This window comes from Parambassis ranga, chromosome 7 (genome assembly GCF_900634625.1).
Source record: "Parambassis ranga chromosome 7, fParRan2.1, whole genome shotgun sequence".
Taxonomy (NCBI): Eukaryota; Metazoa; Chordata; class Actinopteri; family Ambassidae; genus Parambassis; species Parambassis ranga.
This window is the reverse complement of record NC_041028.1, coordinates 12,355,999-12,376,109: the sequence shown is the minus strand read 5'-3', so window position 1 is coordinate 12,376,109 and position 20,111 is coordinate 12,355,999. Positions and strand designations below refer to the sequence as shown.

At 39.9% G+C, this 20,111-nt stretch overlaps 3 protein-coding genes across 3 annotated transcripts; all 3 read left to right on the top strand.

Moving 5' to 3' along the window:
• The first annotated feature begins 4,098 nt into the window (after positions 1 to 4,098).
• Positions 4,099 to 12,718, top strand: exosc10 (exosome component 10). The gene is made up of 25 exons (XM_028410980.1): positions 4,099 to 4,284; positions 4,735 to 4,871; positions 5,051 to 5,174; positions 5,257 to 5,361; positions 5,501 to 5,660; positions 5,759 to 5,867; positions 5,942 to 6,017; positions 6,106 to 6,216; positions 6,294 to 6,437; positions 7,059 to 7,249; positions 7,558 to 7,714; positions 7,846 to 7,994; positions 8,125 to 8,175; positions 8,303 to 8,414; positions 8,955 to 9,002; positions 9,087 to 9,162; positions 9,242 to 9,351; positions 9,654 to 9,746; positions 9,830 to 9,898; positions 9,999 to 10,104; positions 10,188 to 10,261; positions 11,898 to 12,069; positions 12,177 to 12,241; positions 12,323 to 12,395; positions 12,481 to 12,718. Exons 1-25 carry the CDS (start codon positions 4,162 to 4,164, stop codon positions 12,534 to 12,536), a joined length of 2,691 nt encoding a protein of 896 aa, XP_028266781.1. The 5' UTR covers positions 4,099 to 4,161; the 3' UTR covers positions 12,537 to 12,718.
• A 602-nt stretch (positions 12,719 to 13,320) lies between these two features.
• Positions 13,321 to 16,774, top strand: srm (spermidine synthase). The gene is made up of 8 exons (XM_028410147.1): positions 13,321 to 13,522; positions 13,854 to 13,974; positions 14,079 to 14,171; positions 14,281 to 14,434; positions 14,526 to 14,609; positions 15,322 to 15,467; positions 15,586 to 15,708; positions 15,799 to 16,774. Exons 1-8 carry the CDS (start codon positions 13,392 to 13,394, stop codon positions 15,814 to 15,816), a joined length of 870 nt encoding a protein of 289 aa, XP_028265948.1. The 5' UTR covers positions 13,321 to 13,391; the 3' UTR covers positions 15,817 to 16,774.
• A 2,541-nt stretch (positions 16,775 to 19,315) lies between these two features.
• On the top strand, positions 19,316 to 20,043 carry sst6.1 (somatostatin family member 6.1). The gene is made up of 2 exons (XM_028410456.1): positions 19,316 to 19,560; positions 19,783 to 20,043. Exons 1-2 carry the CDS (start codon positions 19,456 to 19,458, stop codon positions 20,008 to 20,010), a joined length of 333 nt encoding a protein of 110 aa, XP_028266257.1. The 5' UTR covers positions 19,316 to 19,455; the 3' UTR covers positions 20,011 to 20,043.
• The last annotated feature ends 68 nt before the right edge of the window (positions 20,044 to 20,111 follow it).

The window sequence follows — 20,111 nt, the reverse complement described above, 5'->3', positions numbered from 1 at the left end:
TATCCTTTCTTTACTTGCGGAGTTCTTGTCAGATACTTATGCAGTGTTTGGAAAACCCTTTAGGAAAAAGGGAGATGCTCACATCAGTTTCTCCAACTACCCAAAACTGAGCCCAACATTGACTTCACACCTACTTCACACACTTGTTTTGCGGGCATGTGGAGGTGAGACCCAGCTTGGGTTTTGTTACACATTACCACTGAAGGAAACAAATGAAAGACTTATCCCAGTGTTCAAACAGTTTTTGCGTCTCCCTCACACTTCGTTGACTAGCTGACGAGAGCACTTCAAACATTTTTGCCTTCCAGCATGTTGTACAAAATTGTTCTTTTCTCACATAAGCTGGAATGTGATCTGTCGTTAATGCCCCAACAAGGGTGGTATTCATTCACTGATTAGTAGCCTAAGAAAGCTAGTAAGTAGATTTCTCAATCCCAAAAGTCCCTTAAAGCAATTATTTCACAGACTCTGAAAATGTAAAATACCATAGTTGAAAGGAAATAACTGAAGATCAGTTTAAGAACTTTCAGTCTTCACTCTTTTGTATCAATGAGGACAGTGATTTGCATTTGAAAGCTAGAGTAGGTCGACCTTGAGTCTTTATTTATTTCATTATTTTGTCAAACCAGTTTCATACTTGTGTGCTAATTTATAAAAGGAAATGGGAATGCATCTGGTTATGCTGCCTGTGCGGTTACCAGACACAAAGGGACACCTGCTAGCCTATCAGAAACTCTTGTCTCTGTGGTATACGGTTAAATGGCAAATTCAATATGTTCGGGGTGTAGGTTGTCAATCAGACAAAGAAAGCAATCTGAAAACATCACCTTTAGCTTTATGCATTTTTCATTGTGCATTGACATTTTAGAGATTAAAAGGAAATACGACCGATTCATCAATAGTGAAAATAATCATTAGTTGCTGCCCTAGTCTACATCCATCTGGGCAGCATGCAGCCAGTGCCAGTCAATGCGCATCATCAGCCATTGCAGTCAGGACAAGAGGTTTAAAGTGCTGCCAATTGTGCCAGTCTGATAATTGAAACCTAGCCACACCAGCTTAGACATTGTTTGGCTAAATGTATGATCAGCTGTGTTTTAATACTATGTGAATCTGTCCTTTGTTGTCAGTTGTATTGGCTTTTTTAAATGTGGTACGTGTTGTCACTGTTTATTTGTGTATTTCAGCAAACCCCCCTGCTGCTCAGGTATTCAGACCTGCTTCCCTCTATCTTTCAACAGTTCTCAAATGACAGGAGATCAGAAATCAGTGTCGGCACTGAACACAAGGTTCTGTTTAACAGTGCGACGTGATGAATGGAAAGCTTGATATGTGCCATGATTTAGCAGACATTAAAACATCTTAATAAATTAGAGCGGGCCTGAGGGGTCTCATAGGGAAAGGGCATAGGAGTAATGGTACTAATGACACCCACACAAGGCTAATAAATCAGGATTTAGGGAAGACTAAATCAGGACAATCCCATCAAGATGACACCAGGAGCGGTGTGTGTGTGTATGAGAAGGATTCTGTATTGTTATTATTACAGCCTGTGGTGTCATGTCTGCTATTTGGAGAAAACATTGTTTAGATCTACTTCTTGTGGGCTTCAAATACAAGGTCAATATAGAAAGTAGGTAAAAAAATTTTGATCCAAAGCAGTGAAAATGTCTGTTTTTCTATCAAATTATCATCGGCTGCCAGAACAAGTGAGAATAAGCTCTAAAATCCAAGGTTACGTCAGGTGCATCCTGCTGGATAAAGTTTGTATCTGATGTGAAGATGAAAGGTTTTCTTTTTTCCTATGAGTGTGGATAAGTGAAGGCTGTCTTTGAGTCCTATTCTGTTGTTTCCGTGGCTTTACATGTGGTTACTGTATACATACTTTCTACACAGAATGTCATTGTTAAGCTAACAGATGTTTACACAGGAAATGCATCTCTCTGGCTGATTTATTGATTTACATGAACTGAAAATAGACAGCATCACACAGTTCATGGACTCGTGTCTTGGGTACATAGAAGCATTGCCAACCTCTTTAGTTTTTGTAACGTATCAGTACTGTGGAGATGAATTTTGATTTTCTCTTTTTTAATGTTTGATATGGTTCCTGATCGTTTCTGTTTTCTCTTCCAAACATTCTGCACAAAGGTCAAGTGTTGTTTTCAACTAGCAACTAGAGCCGATGTTTGCTATTCAAACCTCCGTACAGTATACTGTACATACTGTATGTATTTTGTTGTGATTTGAAGCAACCCTCCCACCCCCAACCCCCCACCCCCCTGCTGGGAGACTAAACTATGGTGTCCTACTTCCAATTGTAATTCTCAGTCAAGCCCAGCATACCTGAAAAATACATGAGCAGAGAGTAACATTTCATAGCAGCTGCTATCACACTCAGCCTTTTGGTGCAGTGACATAAACACTACCTGTTACAAGGTAGTCAGTAGGCCAATGCACATCAAGTAATACAAGCACTACTAGTACTTTTGCCTTTTTATACCAATACAGCTTTTCAATTGTAAGAAAAATTGATCAGAAAAAAAAATCCTTAAATTTTTAATTCCATAACGATTTGACAATTGGAGCTCTGGGTGACAACGCTTGGCCTTTCTGTTGTGACTCCTCAGTATTTGAATGTCCAGGTGATCTCTGTGAGATCGTGGCAGTAATGTTTTCACATTGAAAAGTCATCAGCTGATCTTGATATGCGGAAGCTGTGCATGTATGATATTGTTTGGTGCATTTGTGTTTTCTAAATGAGGGAATTAATAAAAACAATTCACTGATGATGAGGATTTTTTTGTCTTTTTTTTTGAATTACATGTGGGGTGGTGTCATTTTCAGCATCAGCAGTTTTAGTGCCTTTTACTGCAGGAGGAATTTGAGTGGTGCCTTGGGGCTCCATCAAAGCTATAAAATGCATAATATTATGAGAAAGCAGATAAATGGGAGTAAATGGCAGCAGTATTAGTCTATTCAGTGGCTACAGAGCAGACTCACAAAGGTTTTTGGTGCATAGTGTAATTGTATTTCTTATGCAATAACAAGGACAATCATAACAGATAATAAAATGCTTTTGAACGTCTAACACGTCAAGCAGCTGGTTTTCTGATGTAGTTTCTGCAAAGAATAGAATGTCATTTCTTTGGATTACTGGAGCATGCATCTGCTGAAGTTCAGATACCTTCCACTGGAAACAACAGAGTGACATGGAGAGATACTGTGAAATATTGATTGAGCCAGTGTTGCAGGGATGCTTTTAAGATAATAAGGAGGAGAGGACCCTGTGAAGAGATCAATATGAAGGGGAAGTGAAGAAAAGAGAGGTTTCTCCCTGCACACCACAGATCATCCATAATGAGGTGGTGTGTCAATACTCTGGCCATGGCTCTTCACATGTTATTGACCACTGAATCACCACGCTGGGATATAGGATATAGGAACTTATCTTTGCAATGGATGCCAAGGAGGAAATATATATTTATTTTGATCAGCACACCCACAGATATCACATCTTCAGCTCTTGTGCTTTGGATTCAGATACGGTTCAGATGGCTATAAAAGATATTGGCCAAGACATGATTGGTGTGTATTACTTTTCTCAATGCAGCAGAAGCTGTAGCGTAGTTGCTGCAGATTGAAAATGTCAATACTGCCCCCTCATGGTATCAGCACCCTGGTGCATCACCCTGGTCTGACTGCATGGGTGAGGCGTTTTATGGGAAATAAGGCTGTTTGTCTGCAGTGTCTCTGCATTGAATGGGCATGTGACGACCAGAGCCTCATTATGCAGTGTAAAATGACAGGGGTTTACGGACAGTGTTAACTGGGATCTTCATCTGAGTGTAGAGCAATAGCCAAAACATTAAGACATAGACAAACAACAACAAAAATATTACAGGTATTTTAAATAAAATATATAAATTTCAGGAACAAACTATGTAAAATTTGATCTAATTCGTCGCATGAGCATTTAGTAAAATGGCCAATAAATGAACCGTAACTCAATAAAAAAACAGCTTGTCCATTTGTGGCTTCGCTACTCCGCAGAGTTAGGGGGCGCTGTTTCCCCTTCAGTTTTCCTGTCAGCAGCGGAGAAGAAGAAGTGTCGCAGGCTGTTTCCTGTGGCACACATGTACACAGCACCGAAATAACATCATGAAATCTTTCAAGAGTAACGACACAAAGAGCAGTGGCCTTCAAGACAGCAATACAGACACTAACGACGAAGAAAAACATGAGCTGTGTCCCGGTTTTAAAGACGCGGACGCCTTCGTTAAGGTAAGTAAACAAACCAAACTAGACACAACAGTTTAGGAATTCAAGCTAGCATTCAGGTAGACAACGTGGATGGGCTTGCTGGCTACAGTTGCCACATTTAACATTAGGTGTTACTAAAACATATACTCAGCAAACTTACAAACTCTGGCTCACAGTGTGTTTGTCTAGTTAGAAAAGAAATGGTGTGTAAGCTTCTTTGCTAATTAGGCTAATTGCTATTTGACTTATTCAAAACAATGCGTCAGTAGAAGCAAATTAAGTACATTTCTCATGAAGTAGAGGTTAATAAAAGGGAAAAAAATCAAGCTAATATTTAAACTTCATGGGCAAATAACTGCGTATTCATATTATAGTTTTTAAAAGACACACAACCACTAAATATTAGCTGACCATTAAAATAGTACATTCACACTCAACAAACACAGCAATAATTAACTCTTTCCTTTGCAGTATGGATTGGGAGCTGTATTATCTGCCACCAAAGCATCTGCTGGCTTACCTCAATCTGGAGATGATTATGACTTCTATCGCAGTTTCCCAGGTTTCCAGGAGTTCTGTGAAAGTCAGGGAGATAAGCTCCTGCACTGGTGAGTAAACATAGTAAACATAATCAGTTAAAGCATTCCTCATTACTCCAATATTTACAGCAGCATGCTACAGACTGCACACTGATGTTTCTTTTCACTCTGATTGTAAAGCCAAGGCAAACAGAGTTAATTTGCTCACTTACTTTGTCTCAATTAGACACTGTGTCACTGTGTTTTAGCATGAGTCAGATAATGCAGCACCATGGCTGTCGATCCCACATGAGGGACCGGAACAAACTGACAGGGCTGGAAGAGAGGTTCGACTTGGTTGTTGACTCAAATGATGTCATCCTGGAAAGAGCGGTATGATCTGTAGCTTTAATGTTAAACTAGTCCCTTCATTAAAATCTGTTTTTCAAATTGAAATCTTGTAACTAAATTCCAGGGGATTCTTCTTGATGAAGCTGATGGAGTGAACAGGAGCCAGCAGCCCATCATGCCTGCAGGGTTTCAAACTCCAAAAATTGTCATTTCAAGCTGGAATCGCAAGGTTAGCTTTCTTTCTCTGCGCATGCCAGTTTCTGTATGGAGTGCATTTAACACTGTAAATTTAATTTAAATTAATTCTGATATTGAGTTATACAAAACACTACAAAAAAAAACAATAAAAACATGCTTTTGTTCATTAGGGTCCCAGTTCTGGTGGTCGTTCTCAGACATTTCACCTGCTCCAAGCCAAGAATGTTGCAAGGCCTCAGCTGAAATTCAAGGAGAAAGTTGACAACAGCAACACACCTTTTATTCCCAAAATATTTATCAAGCCCAATGCAATAAAGCCGCTTTCATCTTGTAAGACTGAATGTATATTCATTTATTAATTTGCTAACTTGCAGTCTAGGTGCTTTCAGCATGCCCAATGTATCTTCTCTCTTCTTGTTCACTTGTAGATTTTACAGACAAACAAGTACGTAAAGAGAGGCCTGAGGATCTTGATGTCCCTGCTGCTCTGGCAGACTTCATTCATCAACAAAGAACTCAAGAACATGTTGAAGACATGTAAGGCTTGTGGCTTCAATAATGCTGAATCTTTTTGTGTATATGTTGTTCATCTAAACTTTTGATCCATTTAGGTTTGCACACCCATACCAATATGAACTGGATCATCTTTCAGTATCAGAAAGCCTTCTGTCTAAGCCAGAGCCTCAGGTATTATATATAATCATATGTATTGATTCTGTGATATGACTTCTGTCACTGTTCTTTATGTGAGCTGTCCTCTCTGGATTCTCTGTAGATGTACAAACCAATGGCTGAGACAACTTTATCCTACATTGACACACTGGAGGATTTGGTGGCTCTGAATGAGAAGCTGTGCAAACTGAGTGAATTCGCAGTGGACCTTGAGGTACGATCATATATTATGTAAATTGATTCAATTTGAAACGGGTGTTGTTTTGGTAACACTTTTTTCCTTCGTTGCAGCATCATTCCTATCGGAGTTTCCTCGGCCTCACCTGTCTGATGCAGATCTCCACCAGAGAGGAGGATTTCATCATCGACACCTTGGAGCTACGCAGCGAGATGTACATCCTGAATGAGGCATTCACTGACCCCTCTATTGTAAAGGCATGTAACACATTGTAACAGCAACCAAGCCACGTAAAGACTGTATTTAAGATTCAAGTGCGTGATTTTACACATGGAGAGTGTTTGATCAGGTCCATTCATTTTGTATGTTGCTTTGATGTAAGTGGCGTAGTACTGTATAAACTGAATGTGTCTGGTTATCCGACCACCTGTGTAGGAAAGCCAGGTCCAGCTGTACTACCCCATTTCAAAGTCTCAGTAATGAAAAGGGAGTTGGAATAGCCTGAAGCATCTCTGTGTGTGTTTAATTATTCATCTAAATGTCTCATAGTGAAGGAAAATCTCACCTAATGTAGAAAATTGCAAGTTTACAAAGATTCCAACCTCTGTGCCTGACTTTGTCTCAGAGTATTTCGCTCAAGTTGGCAGGTGGTGTGTGGGAGCCACAGTGACTCACACCTGTGAAAAAATGTGTTGTGTGGGCTTGAACAATCAAAAGATTTTTTAATATTATCCAAATGTGAAGATGTCACATATAGTGTGTCCCCAACTTTTAATATTGAGGTCAAAAGAAGCAAACGTGACTCTTTTTTTGACTTTGTCTCTTTATTGTCTCTGAACAGAGCGTACAGCTGAATGTGCTGTGTTTCTTTATCTCAGGTGTTTCATGGGGCTGATTCTGACATCGAGTGGCTCCAGAGGGACCTCGGCTTGTACGTTGTCAACCTTTTTGACACGCATCAGGCAAGCCGAGCTCTCAACCTGGCCAGACATTCCCTCGACCACCTACTCAAACACTTCTGCAATGTAGACTCAGATAAACGTTACCAGCTGGCTGACTGGAGGATTCGGTATGTTAATTACTTTTTTGAGGTTGTTTGGATTGTTATTGACTGTGAGGAACTGAAACATGTGGAGTGATTGATAAGTCGCACCTCATATTTCAGCCCCCCCGAGTCTGTTTACACCGCTATGTTTACACCCTCTCTACAGAGTTTGTTGAGAAATACCACATTACTTTCTACACATAGCCGTTTTCTCAATCTGGACTTGCAACTTAAAATTACCCAAGTATCAAAAAAGTTAGTCATTTTGAGTGAGTGGAACTCCCTGTCAACAAGAGATAAAATGAAAATTGTCCCATTGTGTGACTTTGCAGTCCGTTGCCTGATGTGATGGTGCAGTACGCTCGCACAGACACCCACTACCTCCTGTATATCTATGACTGTGTGAGGGCGCAGCTGTTGGACTTTAACCATGGGCAGCCTGGCCTACTGCAGAGTGTCTGGAACAAGAGTAAAGAGGTTTCCCTGAAGGTGAAGATTATAATGACATTCATCCAATGCTATGGCTTCCACTGATTCTTTATAGCGTTCCTATTTTTGAGTTTTACTCCATTACGCCCTAACATTTGTCACGATTCACTGTGTGCCTCCCTCCCAAACAGAAATATGTGAAGCCTATACACACAGAGGAGTCGTATTTGGAGCTGCTGAGGAAGCAGAAAAAGTCTTTTAACACCCAGCAGCTTACTGCCTTCAGAATGCTGTTTGCCTGGAGGGACAAGCTGGCCAGGCAGGAAGATGAAAGCACTGGGTAGGCTGCTTAAAACTGAACTGAATTGCTGTTCTGGAAAACAGCTATAGACATTTTCACATTTTGTGCCTCATGATTTAGTGACAGTCTTCAATGTACATGTTTTAAGTGAATGTTTTTTTTTTTTTAGATATGTCATGCCCACTCACATGATGAACAAAATATCAGAGGAGCTGCCCAAGTAAGTTAATTTGATTCTCCACTTATCTTTTCATTCATTTTCTTAGTAGCTGTACTCATGGGTGCGAATACATTTATTGTTTTATTCATTAACCTCAATCAAACTTCTTTCTCTTCAACCCTGTCAGAGAGACTCAGGGCATCATCGCCTGCTGTAACCCTGTGCCCCCGCTGGTGAGACAGCAGGTCAATGAGCTTCATTTGTTAGTGCAAGAAGCCAGAGAAATGCCCCTCCTTAAGGTGAGTTTTTTCCTTTAGTCATCTTTTATATTATTATTAATATATTCTTCTTCTTCTTCTTCTTTTGTTATTCTTCCGTATGTTTTTTTGGCACAGCGTATCTTCAGCATACATTGACCGATTTCAGCCATTCAACTATCAAAATGTTCATCTCACAGAGGACAAGTTTTTTTTCCAAAAATTATAATTTTTCAAATATTAAGCAATTTCTGTGTCATTTTTAACATGGGTGTCTATGAGCTAGCTAGTCTATGAACTAGAATTTTCTAATTCCGAATCGTTTCCATGCGCCAGGCTCCCAAAGTTGGAGTGGTTTTTGAGATCTCCTCTGGTGACAGGCTGACACACAGAGGCAGACACAGAGGCATACAAAGCTCTGAATTGCTCTGATTCTCCAGCAATTCAGAGCAATACTTCACATCAGCATTCAAAGCAATGCTTCAGCTGCAGCAATCAAACTTGCATTTTCTTCAGGAAATGCCCTTTTCTAGTTGTTTGTGTTGTCATGTGTCAAATTCTGTTTTTTACACTTTGACACAGGCTGAGATTGCAGCACAACAGAAAAAAGGACTCACACCTATAAAAAAGGTTTGTCAAAATGTGATTTAAAAAATGCATTTTCAGTTGTATATTTTGGTAAAATAATGAATGTGATTGTGTATATTTTTCCAGCCAGGGGTCATGATTTTCGGACCTCACGATACCTCCCGGAGCTCTGAGAGTGATCTCCCTCTGTTTTCTCCTAATGGTGAGTTTGATACTATGTGTGTATTCTATGTTGTGCACATAAGACTTTAGGCGCCATGTAATGATGTATTTGTCTTCAGAACTGCCAGTTAAACAAGGAGTGCTCTTCTCAGAAGATGAACACAAAATGGACGTTGATGTGCAGAGAACAAGTGGCCTTGTGGCATCAGCAAAAATCACACTGTTTCAGGTAAAAATCCACTTTAAGTGGCATAAAGCCACATGTGACCTTATGCGTCTGTGAGCAGTTGTGCTCCTGTTTTGGGTCCATATTCTGTAATTACACCCACAAAATGGAGTTGCTGTTTATATATGTCAAACTGAGCAGATGGTTGTTACAATTGTTTTACTTTGCATAGTGACAACATGTACAGCAGACATTCTAGACAGGTACAGGTCAGGCTACACTTTGGGGAACCCAGATTTGACTTGGAAGCATGAATAAAGATCAACAGCATATAAATACAGTGAGAACTCTGCTTCCTTTTAAAGGAAGTAGAAACAAAGGAGGACCCAACAGCATCCTCTGTGGCTCAGATGAAGGCCAGGCGTATCATGGAGTCCTTTGAAAACCCTTTCAGAATGGTAAGAGATGTCCTGTGAATAAGCCTGCATGTTGTTGTGTTTATCAATGGACAGTATTCATTTATCTTTCTTTGGGATTACAGTATTTACCCTCTACTGATGTGCACATCAACGAGAACGCCAAGTTTGACCCGTCTTCAAAAATATATGAGGTGATTGTGATTGGGCACCGTTTAATTGATCAATATATCTCTTTGTGTTAGCCTCCTTTTCAGTTTCAACATCTATGCCTATGCCATTTTACCTTGACAGATTAGTAAAAGATGGAAACTGCAGAGTATTGAACAGCAACAGAAGGAGCTGGAGGCCAAGAAGAAAGAAAAGCAGGAAGCAAAGGAACAGGCCAAAAAAGTGTCAGGTAATGGAGTTCACATTCATCTGCTCTAAATGGATGCTTTTAAGGTTATGTCCCTCATTGCATTTTAATGTTTTTTTGCACAGAGGAAAGAATCAAGGCTAAACAGACATATCAGGAGTCTCTTCAGAACGTTGCCACTGTGCGCCAGCAAGCAGCGGTGAGTCATTTGATACCATGTCCTTCCATCTCCTTTTCATCCCCCCCCACTTCACATGCGCTTTTTTTCACTGTCAGCGTTGCTACAGATGTCCCTTGTTGGATTTTTGTGGAAAAACATGAGTAATATTCACCCAAGAGCCTGGCAGAGCCTATTAAAGATGGTACATTAATAGCTAGTTTAACCCTCTACAGTGCCCCCCATTTTCTTAAGTTGCAGCTAGTTTTTCTGAGCATAAATAGGGTGACTCACAAGTGTGTGAACCCCTGCTGCCAGTCTGGAGCACCCGCATTGTAGAAGCCTTTTAATATTTATATCTGTCACATGATGTGCCTGGGGAAGAAGAATGCACAGTGTGGGTCTGGAGCATAAGAGACACGTCCTCCACTCATCTAACGCTTCTCTTTCCTCCTGGGGAGCAGCAATTGCTCCAGTTGCCCAAAAGCCCTCTTCCTGTTGGATCAATTCTCTCAGGAGATGGCACCCGCTTACTTATCTAAGCCCTTGTATGATGGTACCTCGCTGCTTTAGTACCCATACAAAACTCACAGTATGGTGCAGGAGAACAGAAAGAGTGGTCACCACACTTTCTCGCTTTTGATCCTCTAAGTGGCACCACTTCCTCTTCAATGCCTCAGGCTCAAGCCATCATAATGGCGTGCACCACAGTAATCCATTGTGTGATGATTTTTGGGAAAACCTGATTTAAAACAATCCAAACTGAAAAGACGCATTTAAATACGCATGTTGGCATCATCTAGTGGCATGCATCACAGTTACAATTGTTGGCAGTAGCGCTTGCCAGCTTGCCAATTGCAGACAGTATTGCCTGTGCTGTCAGTTTCAGCCGACTCTTTGGCAGCGAAGTTTTCTTCTAATTACAGTTTGAAAGAAAGCTTTGTGGGTTTCCAGGCTCCTGCTGCACAGATTGTATGATTGGGTGTGTCATTGGTTTTATCTGAACTTGATTTGTTTATTTAGTTGAATAAAAAAAAAATTCCCATCAGGTTAAAATATCCTAGACACTGTGGGGTGTTAGCATAAAGCTGTCATAGCCACTAACCTGTTGACTAATTAATGAACACTAACTACAAAGCAAAGATGTAGCAGACTCTGATGTGGCAGGCTGCAGTGCTATTCGCTGTATCCATGGCAACATTATGTATCCTGTTTCTTGTCATTTACATTGGTTCACACATGTTAAGACTTTTTACACACAAGCTCTATTCATTACATCAAATCCAATAATGCCATTGTCCCTCTCCTCTCAATTACAGCATCACAATACAGGGATGTTTAAATGAGATGCATATCTTCTAATCATGAAAAATATTTCCTCCCAATCAGTTAGATAGTAAGTCGTAATTATTATTTTCGTAATTATTAGTCTCCTTATTGTCCATTAAATACAGGTCTCTGTATGTTTCATTACACCAAACCGTAAGGAGTGTTGAATTCAGGCAAAGTTCCGGTTCTGCAGTGATAAAATTCCAATCTTGTTTTTTGTTATTTCAAATTAATGGGATAAAAAATAATTTGACTTCTAGATCTTTAAAGATATATACTGCAGTTTGTTCATTAAACTGGTAGTGCTTTCTGCCATACTGAATATAATGTCACTGATCAATGTTATTAGGAATCTGCAAAGGGTGGGGGCAAGAAAAGAGAGAGAGAACCCAGTGAGGCTGGAGAGTCAACTCCCAAACCAAGTAAGAAGACGATGAAATCTGCAGAGAAGCCCCAAACGGCCCCCAAAGAGACCTTCACACCCTTCGACTACAGCCAGTCAGACCTCAAAGTGTTTGCTGGTATGCATATATTTTATTACATTGGACAAGTCATCTTTTATTTTACCTCAGCAATAGAGAGTAAATTAATCAATTATCCTAAATCTCTGCACTTTTTTCTGTTACAGGTAACAAAGCGCAGGACAACACACAGTTTGATCCTAACCGGCAAACCCATGATTTTAAGAAAAGGGTACGGGTTAAACTGATTAATGTTTCCTAAATAGTTTGTGTGTAATATTTTTTGAAAGACTTCTAATATTTTGCTCAACAGAAAAATCCCAAGGGACAAAAGAATGACTGTGGAGCAGGGAATCGGAGTATGTCGTACCTGGCTAATCAGATAGGTGAATATTTTCGGTACAAGTGTCTTTGCTGGTGAGAATTAAAATCTCACAGTATGGTAACCATTGTGTCTTTTATTTCTTACAGAGGATTCCGGCATAACTGGCCCAAAAGATAGACTCTTCATTGATGCTTTGTATTAAAGCTTGTCTTTGTATTAAAGCGTTGTCATCCTGCAAAAAACAATATTCCTTTATTTTTTTTTGCAACTTGCAGGAAAGATCTATTTTTCTTCAGAACTGTTTTTTTTTTTAAATCTGTGTAACAGTTTACCCTGTTATTATATGAGAGCACAGACCTCTTTATTAAAGATGTTTTAACAACACCAAAAGGTTTCATGCAGTACATTGGCACTATCTTCACAGAGATGGATGAATATATGTTCCTGTATTTCAGATTGATCTTCCTGCACTGTCTTTATAAGATTGTCCCACATTGAATAATTAATTGTATATTTGTTTTTTTCTCAAATGATCAAAACATGTTTTAGTTTTGTTTTAGTAAGTAAGCTGTGTCCTCTGCTAAAGACTGACCACAGTCAAATTTAAGTTTTATTATATTCATTCCCTACTGAGTCGTTCTAAATTAATGCAGTGGTGCAATCTTGTAAATATGCTTTATACTTATTTATGTTTATGTGTAATTCAAGTGAACGAATACATAAAAATATTTATCGCCTCCAAAAAGAAACATAAATAGGCACTTTGGACCGCGCATGCGCAGTGTTGACCAGCGTGGTCTTCACGTGGGCTTCTCTGCTGTATCAGGGCGGTGCCAGTGTGGCTGTACTGCTGTCGGGTCAAACAAACTATACAGGAGCTTGCCTCTCCTGCCACGCCATTGGCTCGCTTGCAGCAAAATCGCCTACGTCACTAGCATCCCGTTCGCTCTAATAGGAGGTAGCAAGTTTAGCTGTCGGCGCACCGCTTTGTCGTAACTTACTCACATTGCCACACTTACAAACACGTTAGTGTTGCTTGTGGCTGTAGGCAGCTGTCATGGACCACATAAAGGATGGATGGTTTACGGAATCATGCGCGCTATGGCCGGGTCAAGCAATGAGCCTCCAGGTGGAAGAGGTCCTCTACCATCAGAAATCCAAATTTCAAGATGTTATGGTATTCAAGAGGTGAGTGCTCTCACCTCATTCAGTTGGCTGCTGTGCTAGCTACAGTCTACTAGCACTGAATGAGCGACCACTGCTCGTTTCCTCAGCTGGTAAGGTACATGTGAGTCTTCACATGACGCATGTAGGTTCTAATGTTAATGTTAGTAAGGATAATTCAGACTAACGTGCCCTAAATTATAACAAGAGGTAGTCCTTTATTAATAATATTTCAATAAAAGTAGAAAACATCTGCTAAATTTCTGCATCCTAATCGTGTTATGTAAACATAATTCAGCTTTAGGGTTTAAGATTTTAAATGTACGTCATAGTTTGCTGTAACATTACTTTTCAGTAAAACCTACGGGAATGTTTTGATCCTGGATGGAGTGATCCAGTGCACAGAGAGGGATGAGTTTGCCTATCAAGAAATGATTGCCAACCTTCCTCTGTGCAGCCATCCCTCTCCAAAAAAGGTAACACTCACACGTTTTTGGAAATTCAGGAATGCTGTATGCTTGTGTGACAACATTCCAGGTGTTTCTGTGTCATTGCAGTCAACATGTTTCCTGTTTTGTAGGTTCTGATTATTGGAGGTGGAGATGGTGGTGTGTTAAGGGAAGTGGTGAAGCATCCTCTGGTGGAATCTGTGATTCTTTGTGAGATAGATGAGGTGTGAACAACAACAAAATCATTGAGAATGTCCTCTGTCTAAGATGCTTAAGATGTCTATGCTTAAATATTGTTTGCTGCTCATATTAATGTTGTTGTCTTCCCATTAGGATGTCATTAATGTATCAAAGAAGTTCCTCCCGGGGATGGCCAAAGGGTTCTTTAGTCCTAAGCTCACCCTCCATATTGGAGATGGCTTTGAGTTTATGAAGCAGAATCAAGATGCCTTTGACATCATTATCACCGATTCCTCAGACCCAGTTGGTAGGTAGCATGTTCAAGATGTTGTGGCATCTTTTTGTACCAACAAGTAACAAGTGTCCCCACTATGAGTTCTGTTGTTGTTTTGTTTCAGGACCTGCTGAGAGTTTGTTTAAGGAGTCCTACTATCAGCTGATGAAGGCAGCATTGACAAGTGGCGGAATTCTTTGTTCCCAGGGTAAGATAAGATTTCGCTAGTTTTCTGAAAGTTGACGAGTTCTTTTCTTATAGTACAGACCAATGCACAATTTTATAAGAGAGTAGTGTGTGTAGCCTTTCATGTTAAATGTCCCACAACAGTATTAAAGGTAGGGTAGGGGATTTTGAAAACTCAGTGAGAGTCAGCCAGATTTTGAAAGTAAACACACGCCCCTTTCTCTCGGAGCTCACCCCGAAGCCACGCCTCCCAACCAGTCTGTGACTTCGGCCATCATGCAGGTACCTCTTTTTGTGCGTGCAGAGCAGGAAGAGAGTGACAACCAGCCAACTATATGCGCAGGTGTGCCTCATAGGATTGGCTGATGTTTTTAGCGTTTTATAGCTTCCACAGATGATTAATATTCTTCATATTAATGCGAAACTGCCAAACTAATCGGTTGCTATCGAATTGTAAAGAGAAGTTACACTTATTTAACAAAAAGTGCATCAGAATAAAATCTCCTACCCTACCTTTAAATAAAAAACAATAACATATTGTCTCTTTCATAATGTGCCACTAGTAGCTCCTGCCTCCTTAAACCCCTTTTGCTTTGTGGATGTTTTACTGTAGTTACATACAATATAAACATAAGCTGTATTCCTATTCATATGGTCAATTTTCCAGCAGCTTCGAGAAAGAACAATGCTGAAAAAAGTAAAGGTAAAAATCAATCTGTCTTTTCTTGTGACAGGAGAGTGCCAGTGGCTCCATTTAGAGCTGATAAAGGAGATGCAAACCTTCTGTAAGACCCTATTCCCTGTGGTGGACTATGCCTACAGCACCATCCCAACTTATCCAAGTGGCCAAATTGGATTCATGCTGTGCAGTAAAAATCCTGTAAGTGTTCTCACATTCTCAGTTTGTCCTCCACCACAGTACCACTACAGTATCTGTATTACTTATTGAAGACGCTAGGTTATCGTTAAAAACAATTACAATACGTTTTCTGTTTAAGGAAACAAATTTCAAGGAACCGGTGAAAGCACTGTCAAAAGAAGAAATGGAAAACTTGAACCTTAAATATTACAACCCTGAAATTCACAAAGCGTCATTCGTCCTGCCTGAGTTTGCAAGAAAGGTAAGTTGTTCAAATTGCAGTGTGTAGGTTTAAACTGCTGACACATAGTTGCTTCATTTTTTTTTTTTTTTGCTCTTCTTTACAATACAGGTACTCAGCGAAGCATGACCAACAACAACACACCTTCCTCCTTAAACCAGAGACAACCTGTCTTGTTCTTCAGCTTCTCCACCTGGTCAGCATAGTTCAATATTACCTGAAGGAATCATCAGTAGATGCTAAGTTATTCAGAGAAAATGTTTCCTTCTGTCAGTCCTGCACACTCTTGATGTTGATTTTTCCATCACTACTGTAGTTGTCTTATCAGCATTACGTCACATTATGGGCTGAGTGAGAATAGCATTGTCAGCACTGTCATCCAACCATGACTTTCTCTGATATAGTGTCCACACATCATACAATATGTTGCATAATGTTTTGGGTATATTATTGCTGTGTAAATGTGATGTATTGTAGTGCATTTATTCATAATGTCTCATAGGAGTTCATAATCATCAACTTATGCAGTTGCCATTTGTCATGATTGCACATTGTCACTGCTACACATGAACCCTATAGTGCCTGAACTTGTTCTGTGTCACAGTGTACCAGGCTGGTAGAGACCTCAGTGGAGCTGAGAGCACAGTACTTTTAAAATATTAACAACGAATAATGATGAAATTGATTTAATTTGCTTTGATAAATATTATGTGGTTAAATGCAAATTCAGTAAAGATGTGTGGTAGGTGAAGTGTGGTATTGAAGTTTTTTGTAATGCAGTAATTGACTTAATGTAAGTTCATTATGCAATCATAACTGTCAGCGTTGTGTATTGGTAGTAATGTGGTACTGTAGTCACACTTACTTTCTGAGTCTTACTGCAGGATGCTGTAAATGTTTCTCCCAATGGAATTCTAATGTCTCAGTGATTTTTACTTTATCGACCTAATATCAAACGTTTGAAGTTTCTGTTTGTTAGCTGCATTGGATTTTTGTTGAGACAGAGCGTCACACCCAAGCAATGGATTTGTGTTTTTATAAATAAAATAAAAATAAAAAATGAACTGTAATAAATTGGTACTGCAAAATGGAACTGTGGGTAGTCTGTGCAGCAGAAAAGCTCAAAATGATAACACAAATAGGTATTTAACACAATTTGGAGGCCAGAAAATCATCTCCTGCTTGTTTTTCTTTTCTAGTTAGGTCTCACCTCACTGTAAGTTCAAACCAGTCTTGTGCAAATCTTTAACTTTTGTTGCATCACTTTCTAATCGAATCCAGATTAATATAGGATATGTTTTAGTTTCTGTCCACTGCGAATGAATTAGCACAAACATGCAAGTTGTGTGATGCTTTACAAAAGTGTTTGAAAAATAAAAACAAAGACAAGGCAAACATTATTATAAATACGCCTGCACAACTGAAAATGAAACAGAAGTCTCCTCTGTGTCCAGCGTATAGCCACAAGGTGGCATCCTTGAATCTGTAATGTTTTAGTCTCTCAGCAGCTGTGTTTTATTTTTAACGGACCGTGTTGAAATAATGCAGTCCAGACTCTTCAGATTTCAGTGAAAAGCCCCTTGGCAACATTAAATTGTTTTGCAGCGTGAGACTGTAATGATGTTGCTGTTCAGTTGCATCAACCCTGGTTATTATTGTGTAAGAACTCGGCTCTCACTGTTTACTTATTATTATTATTATTAATAATAATATATATATATAATATAATATGACCAACCTGCACCTTTTTGTTGTCATATTTATCTTCATGCTGTGGTACAGTGGCTGCACTTTTTTTATATTCACATGTTGTAATGTAACAATGAAACTTATTTTTTACCAGCTTTCTTTAGGAACTTTTAACCCATGAATATTTTATATGATTTAATGATATCTTTATACAGTAACAAGACGGAACATGACAGAAAATATATTTATAATCTCATGTGAGTCATAAGTAAATATTTGCAGTTTCATAAAACAGACCGATCCACCTGTAAAAATCCTTAATGATCTGTGAGCCGGTGATCTCTTGTTGAAGTGGTGCTGAACCATGCTGAAGTAAATGGAGGCTTCCACGCACTTTAATACAATTCCCAGTCATCATGCTGACGTTTTTTTTTCACTGTTTGAAGTCTCTTGCGGGCTTGACTGCAGATGCCTTTAAGGCCGTCAGTTGTTGTACATTCTTCAGTGAATTGCCAATATAGCCTTTTCAGCAGTCAGCTAATCTGCGGATTTGCTTCAGGTCTTTTTTCAGATCAGAAGAAAACACACCAGAACGTATGACAAATCCATTTGAACATATCAAACAAGGCAAGTTGGAATAAAAGTACTCTCCTGCTGCAACAACCCCAGTAAACTCTGGTAATTGTGCAGTTTGGGGCAGATGTCTTAAAGGGTGCCAGCAGCTTCACAAAACACTTTCAAAAATCTAAGTCTCAGACCTCAGAATGTAGTTTATTTGTAAAGCCCTAAGGCTGTTATTCAGCTACACATATCTCTATATAAGAAATCTCTGTAGTTTTTTTTATTAATAGTGCCAGTTGCTGTAATAAGTTTAGTGTGTTATATAACTCTCTATAAATGTGTTATATAAATCATATAACACTGTTCACAGCAAGCCTCCATAGGGAAAGAAAGTAATTTAATCATTTCAAATGTGCACTGGTACAGTAGCTGGAAATGGTTTCTCACTCTCTGAGTCCAAACAGCTTACTTTATATGTTGAGGCATCTACAGCCTGCAGTGTGTGTAAGAGGACTGTTATTATTATACAGGCTGGTCAGAAAACAGTCCTATTTTGAAATGGATGAATGGATGAAATGAAATTTAATCTGTCAAATAGCAAATCTGTCAAAATGTTAATGTAAGACAAAGTTATCTCTCCTTTTCATCTCGCAACAAGTGTTGAACTGGTGAAGAATAACTGCTTCTTATTTTTTTTACTTCACAAGATTGGTGATGTGCATTTCCTGGAAGACACTTCCTCCAGTCAACAGGAGTGTCAGACTGTTCAATTGTAATCTGCAGGTGTCAAAGAACCACATAGGAGCTCTGTGACAGGAATCAGATATTACAGCGCCAAACTCTGACCTGTGCAGAGGCAGCAAAAAAAAGATAAGCCTGTTCCGTTTTTTCTTTTTGATGCTGCAGGTAAATGTGCTCATTTTACTTTAAGTGTAAGGGATGGGTAGGGTACATCTGGCTATATCACACACTTGATGAGTTGTGGAATTGTCAATACACCTGGCTGGAAGGTGGTGTTTGAGGTAGCCCATCACGCAACCATCACAACCTGGTTATATACCCCGATGACGTGGTTGTTCTCTCCTGGTGAATCACATGAAAGCAACCATCTCACAATCTGCCAAAAAGGTTAACTTTTAAATGGTTTCATTTGTTGTACCCTGGCCCATTCATCTCCCCTCCCATTCTGTGCTCACGTACACACACGTACACACATGCACACACCTCTGACAACATGCACACATACACCCTCCACCCTCCGTCATACACCCACCACCCCCTACGTCAGTGGCAGGCAGGGGGAGAGGGCTATAAATGAGTGAGGGGCTTTAGAGGTAGAGCAGAAGAAACATCTGCCACCAACAGCTGCCACCATCTGCACTGCACTTTCTTCAGCACTCTCCTCTGGATCTCTGAGCTGCTCAGACTCTCCTCCTCTCGCTCAGACCCACACACACACACACCATCAGACTGAGTGTGACTGTAGCTCTGGTCGGTCACCTGCACTCTTATCACAGCATGCAGCTTCTGTTGGTGTTAGCAGCTATCATGGGGGTTCTGTTCAGCGTTAGAGCAGCTGCCGTGCTTCCTGTGGAGGACAGAAGCCCCATCCATGTGAACAGGGTGAGGAAATTATTATTGTTCATCTGTAGATCTTTTTTTTCATGTATAAAAAGATTGTTAAAAATGTAAAAGGAGTGACCAGAAATAGTTTGTGTGATTGATAAGTGCAATAATATTGATAGTTTATTTAATCAAAAAAAGTGTTTTTTTTTGTTGTTGTTTTTTTAGTTTTGTCATGATGCAGCCTCTTTAATAACATGTTTCTACTTCATTTTTGGTCAGGAGCTGAGTAAAGAGCGTAAGGAGCTGATTCTGAAGCTGGTGTCAGGCTTGCTGGATGGAGCTCTGGACACCAACATGTTGCCGGCGGAAGCGGCGCCTGTGGATCTGGAGGAGCCGTTAGAATCCCGTCTGGAGGAGAGGGCTGTGTATAACAGGCTATCACTGCCTCAGCGCGACCGCAAAGCCCCCTGTAAAAACTTCTTTTGGAAAACTTTCACCTCCTGCTAACAGTGCCCGAAAAAAGCGTGAGCCCTAGTTCTGCCTGCCCTCCTTTCTCTCCCTGCTCTACATGAACTGTGGTAGACCTCAGCTGTACATATCATCCACAC

Excerpts from the sequence above, each read along its gene's own strand:
- exosc10 (XM_028410980.1), top strand. The coding sequence starts at position 4,162 with ATGAAATCTTTCAAGAGTAACGACACAAAGAGCAGTGGCCTTCAAGAC. Across the intron at positions 7,995-8,124 it reads CAGGAAGATGAAAGCACTGG|ATATGTCATGCCCACTCACA; the intron begins GTAGGCTGCTTA and ends TTTTTTTTTTAG. Across the intron at positions 9,003-9,086 it reads GACTCACACCTATAAAAAAG|CCAGGGGTCATGATTTTCGG; the intron begins GTTTGTCAAAAT and ends ATATTTTTCCAG.
- sst6.1 (XM_028410456.1), top strand. The coding sequence starts at position 19,456 with ATGCAGCTTCTGTTGGTGTTAGCAGCTATCATGGGGGTTCTGTTCAGC. Across the intron at positions 19,561-19,782 it reads GCCCCATCCATGTGAACAGG|GAGCTGAGTAAAGAGCGTAA; the intron begins GTGAGGAAATTA and ends ATTTTTGGTCAG.
- srm (XM_028410147.1), top strand. The coding sequence starts at position 13,392 with ATGGACCACATAAAGGATGGATGGTTTACGGAATCATGCGCGCTATGG. Across the intron at positions 13,523-13,853 it reads GATGTTATGGTATTCAAGAG|TAAAACCTACGGGAATGTTT; the intron begins GTGAGTGCTCTC and ends ATTACTTTTCAG. Across the intron at positions 15,468-15,585 it reads TGCTGTGCAGTAAAAATCCT|GAAACAAATTTCAAGGAACC; the intron begins GTAAGTGTTCTC and ends TTTCTGTTTAAG.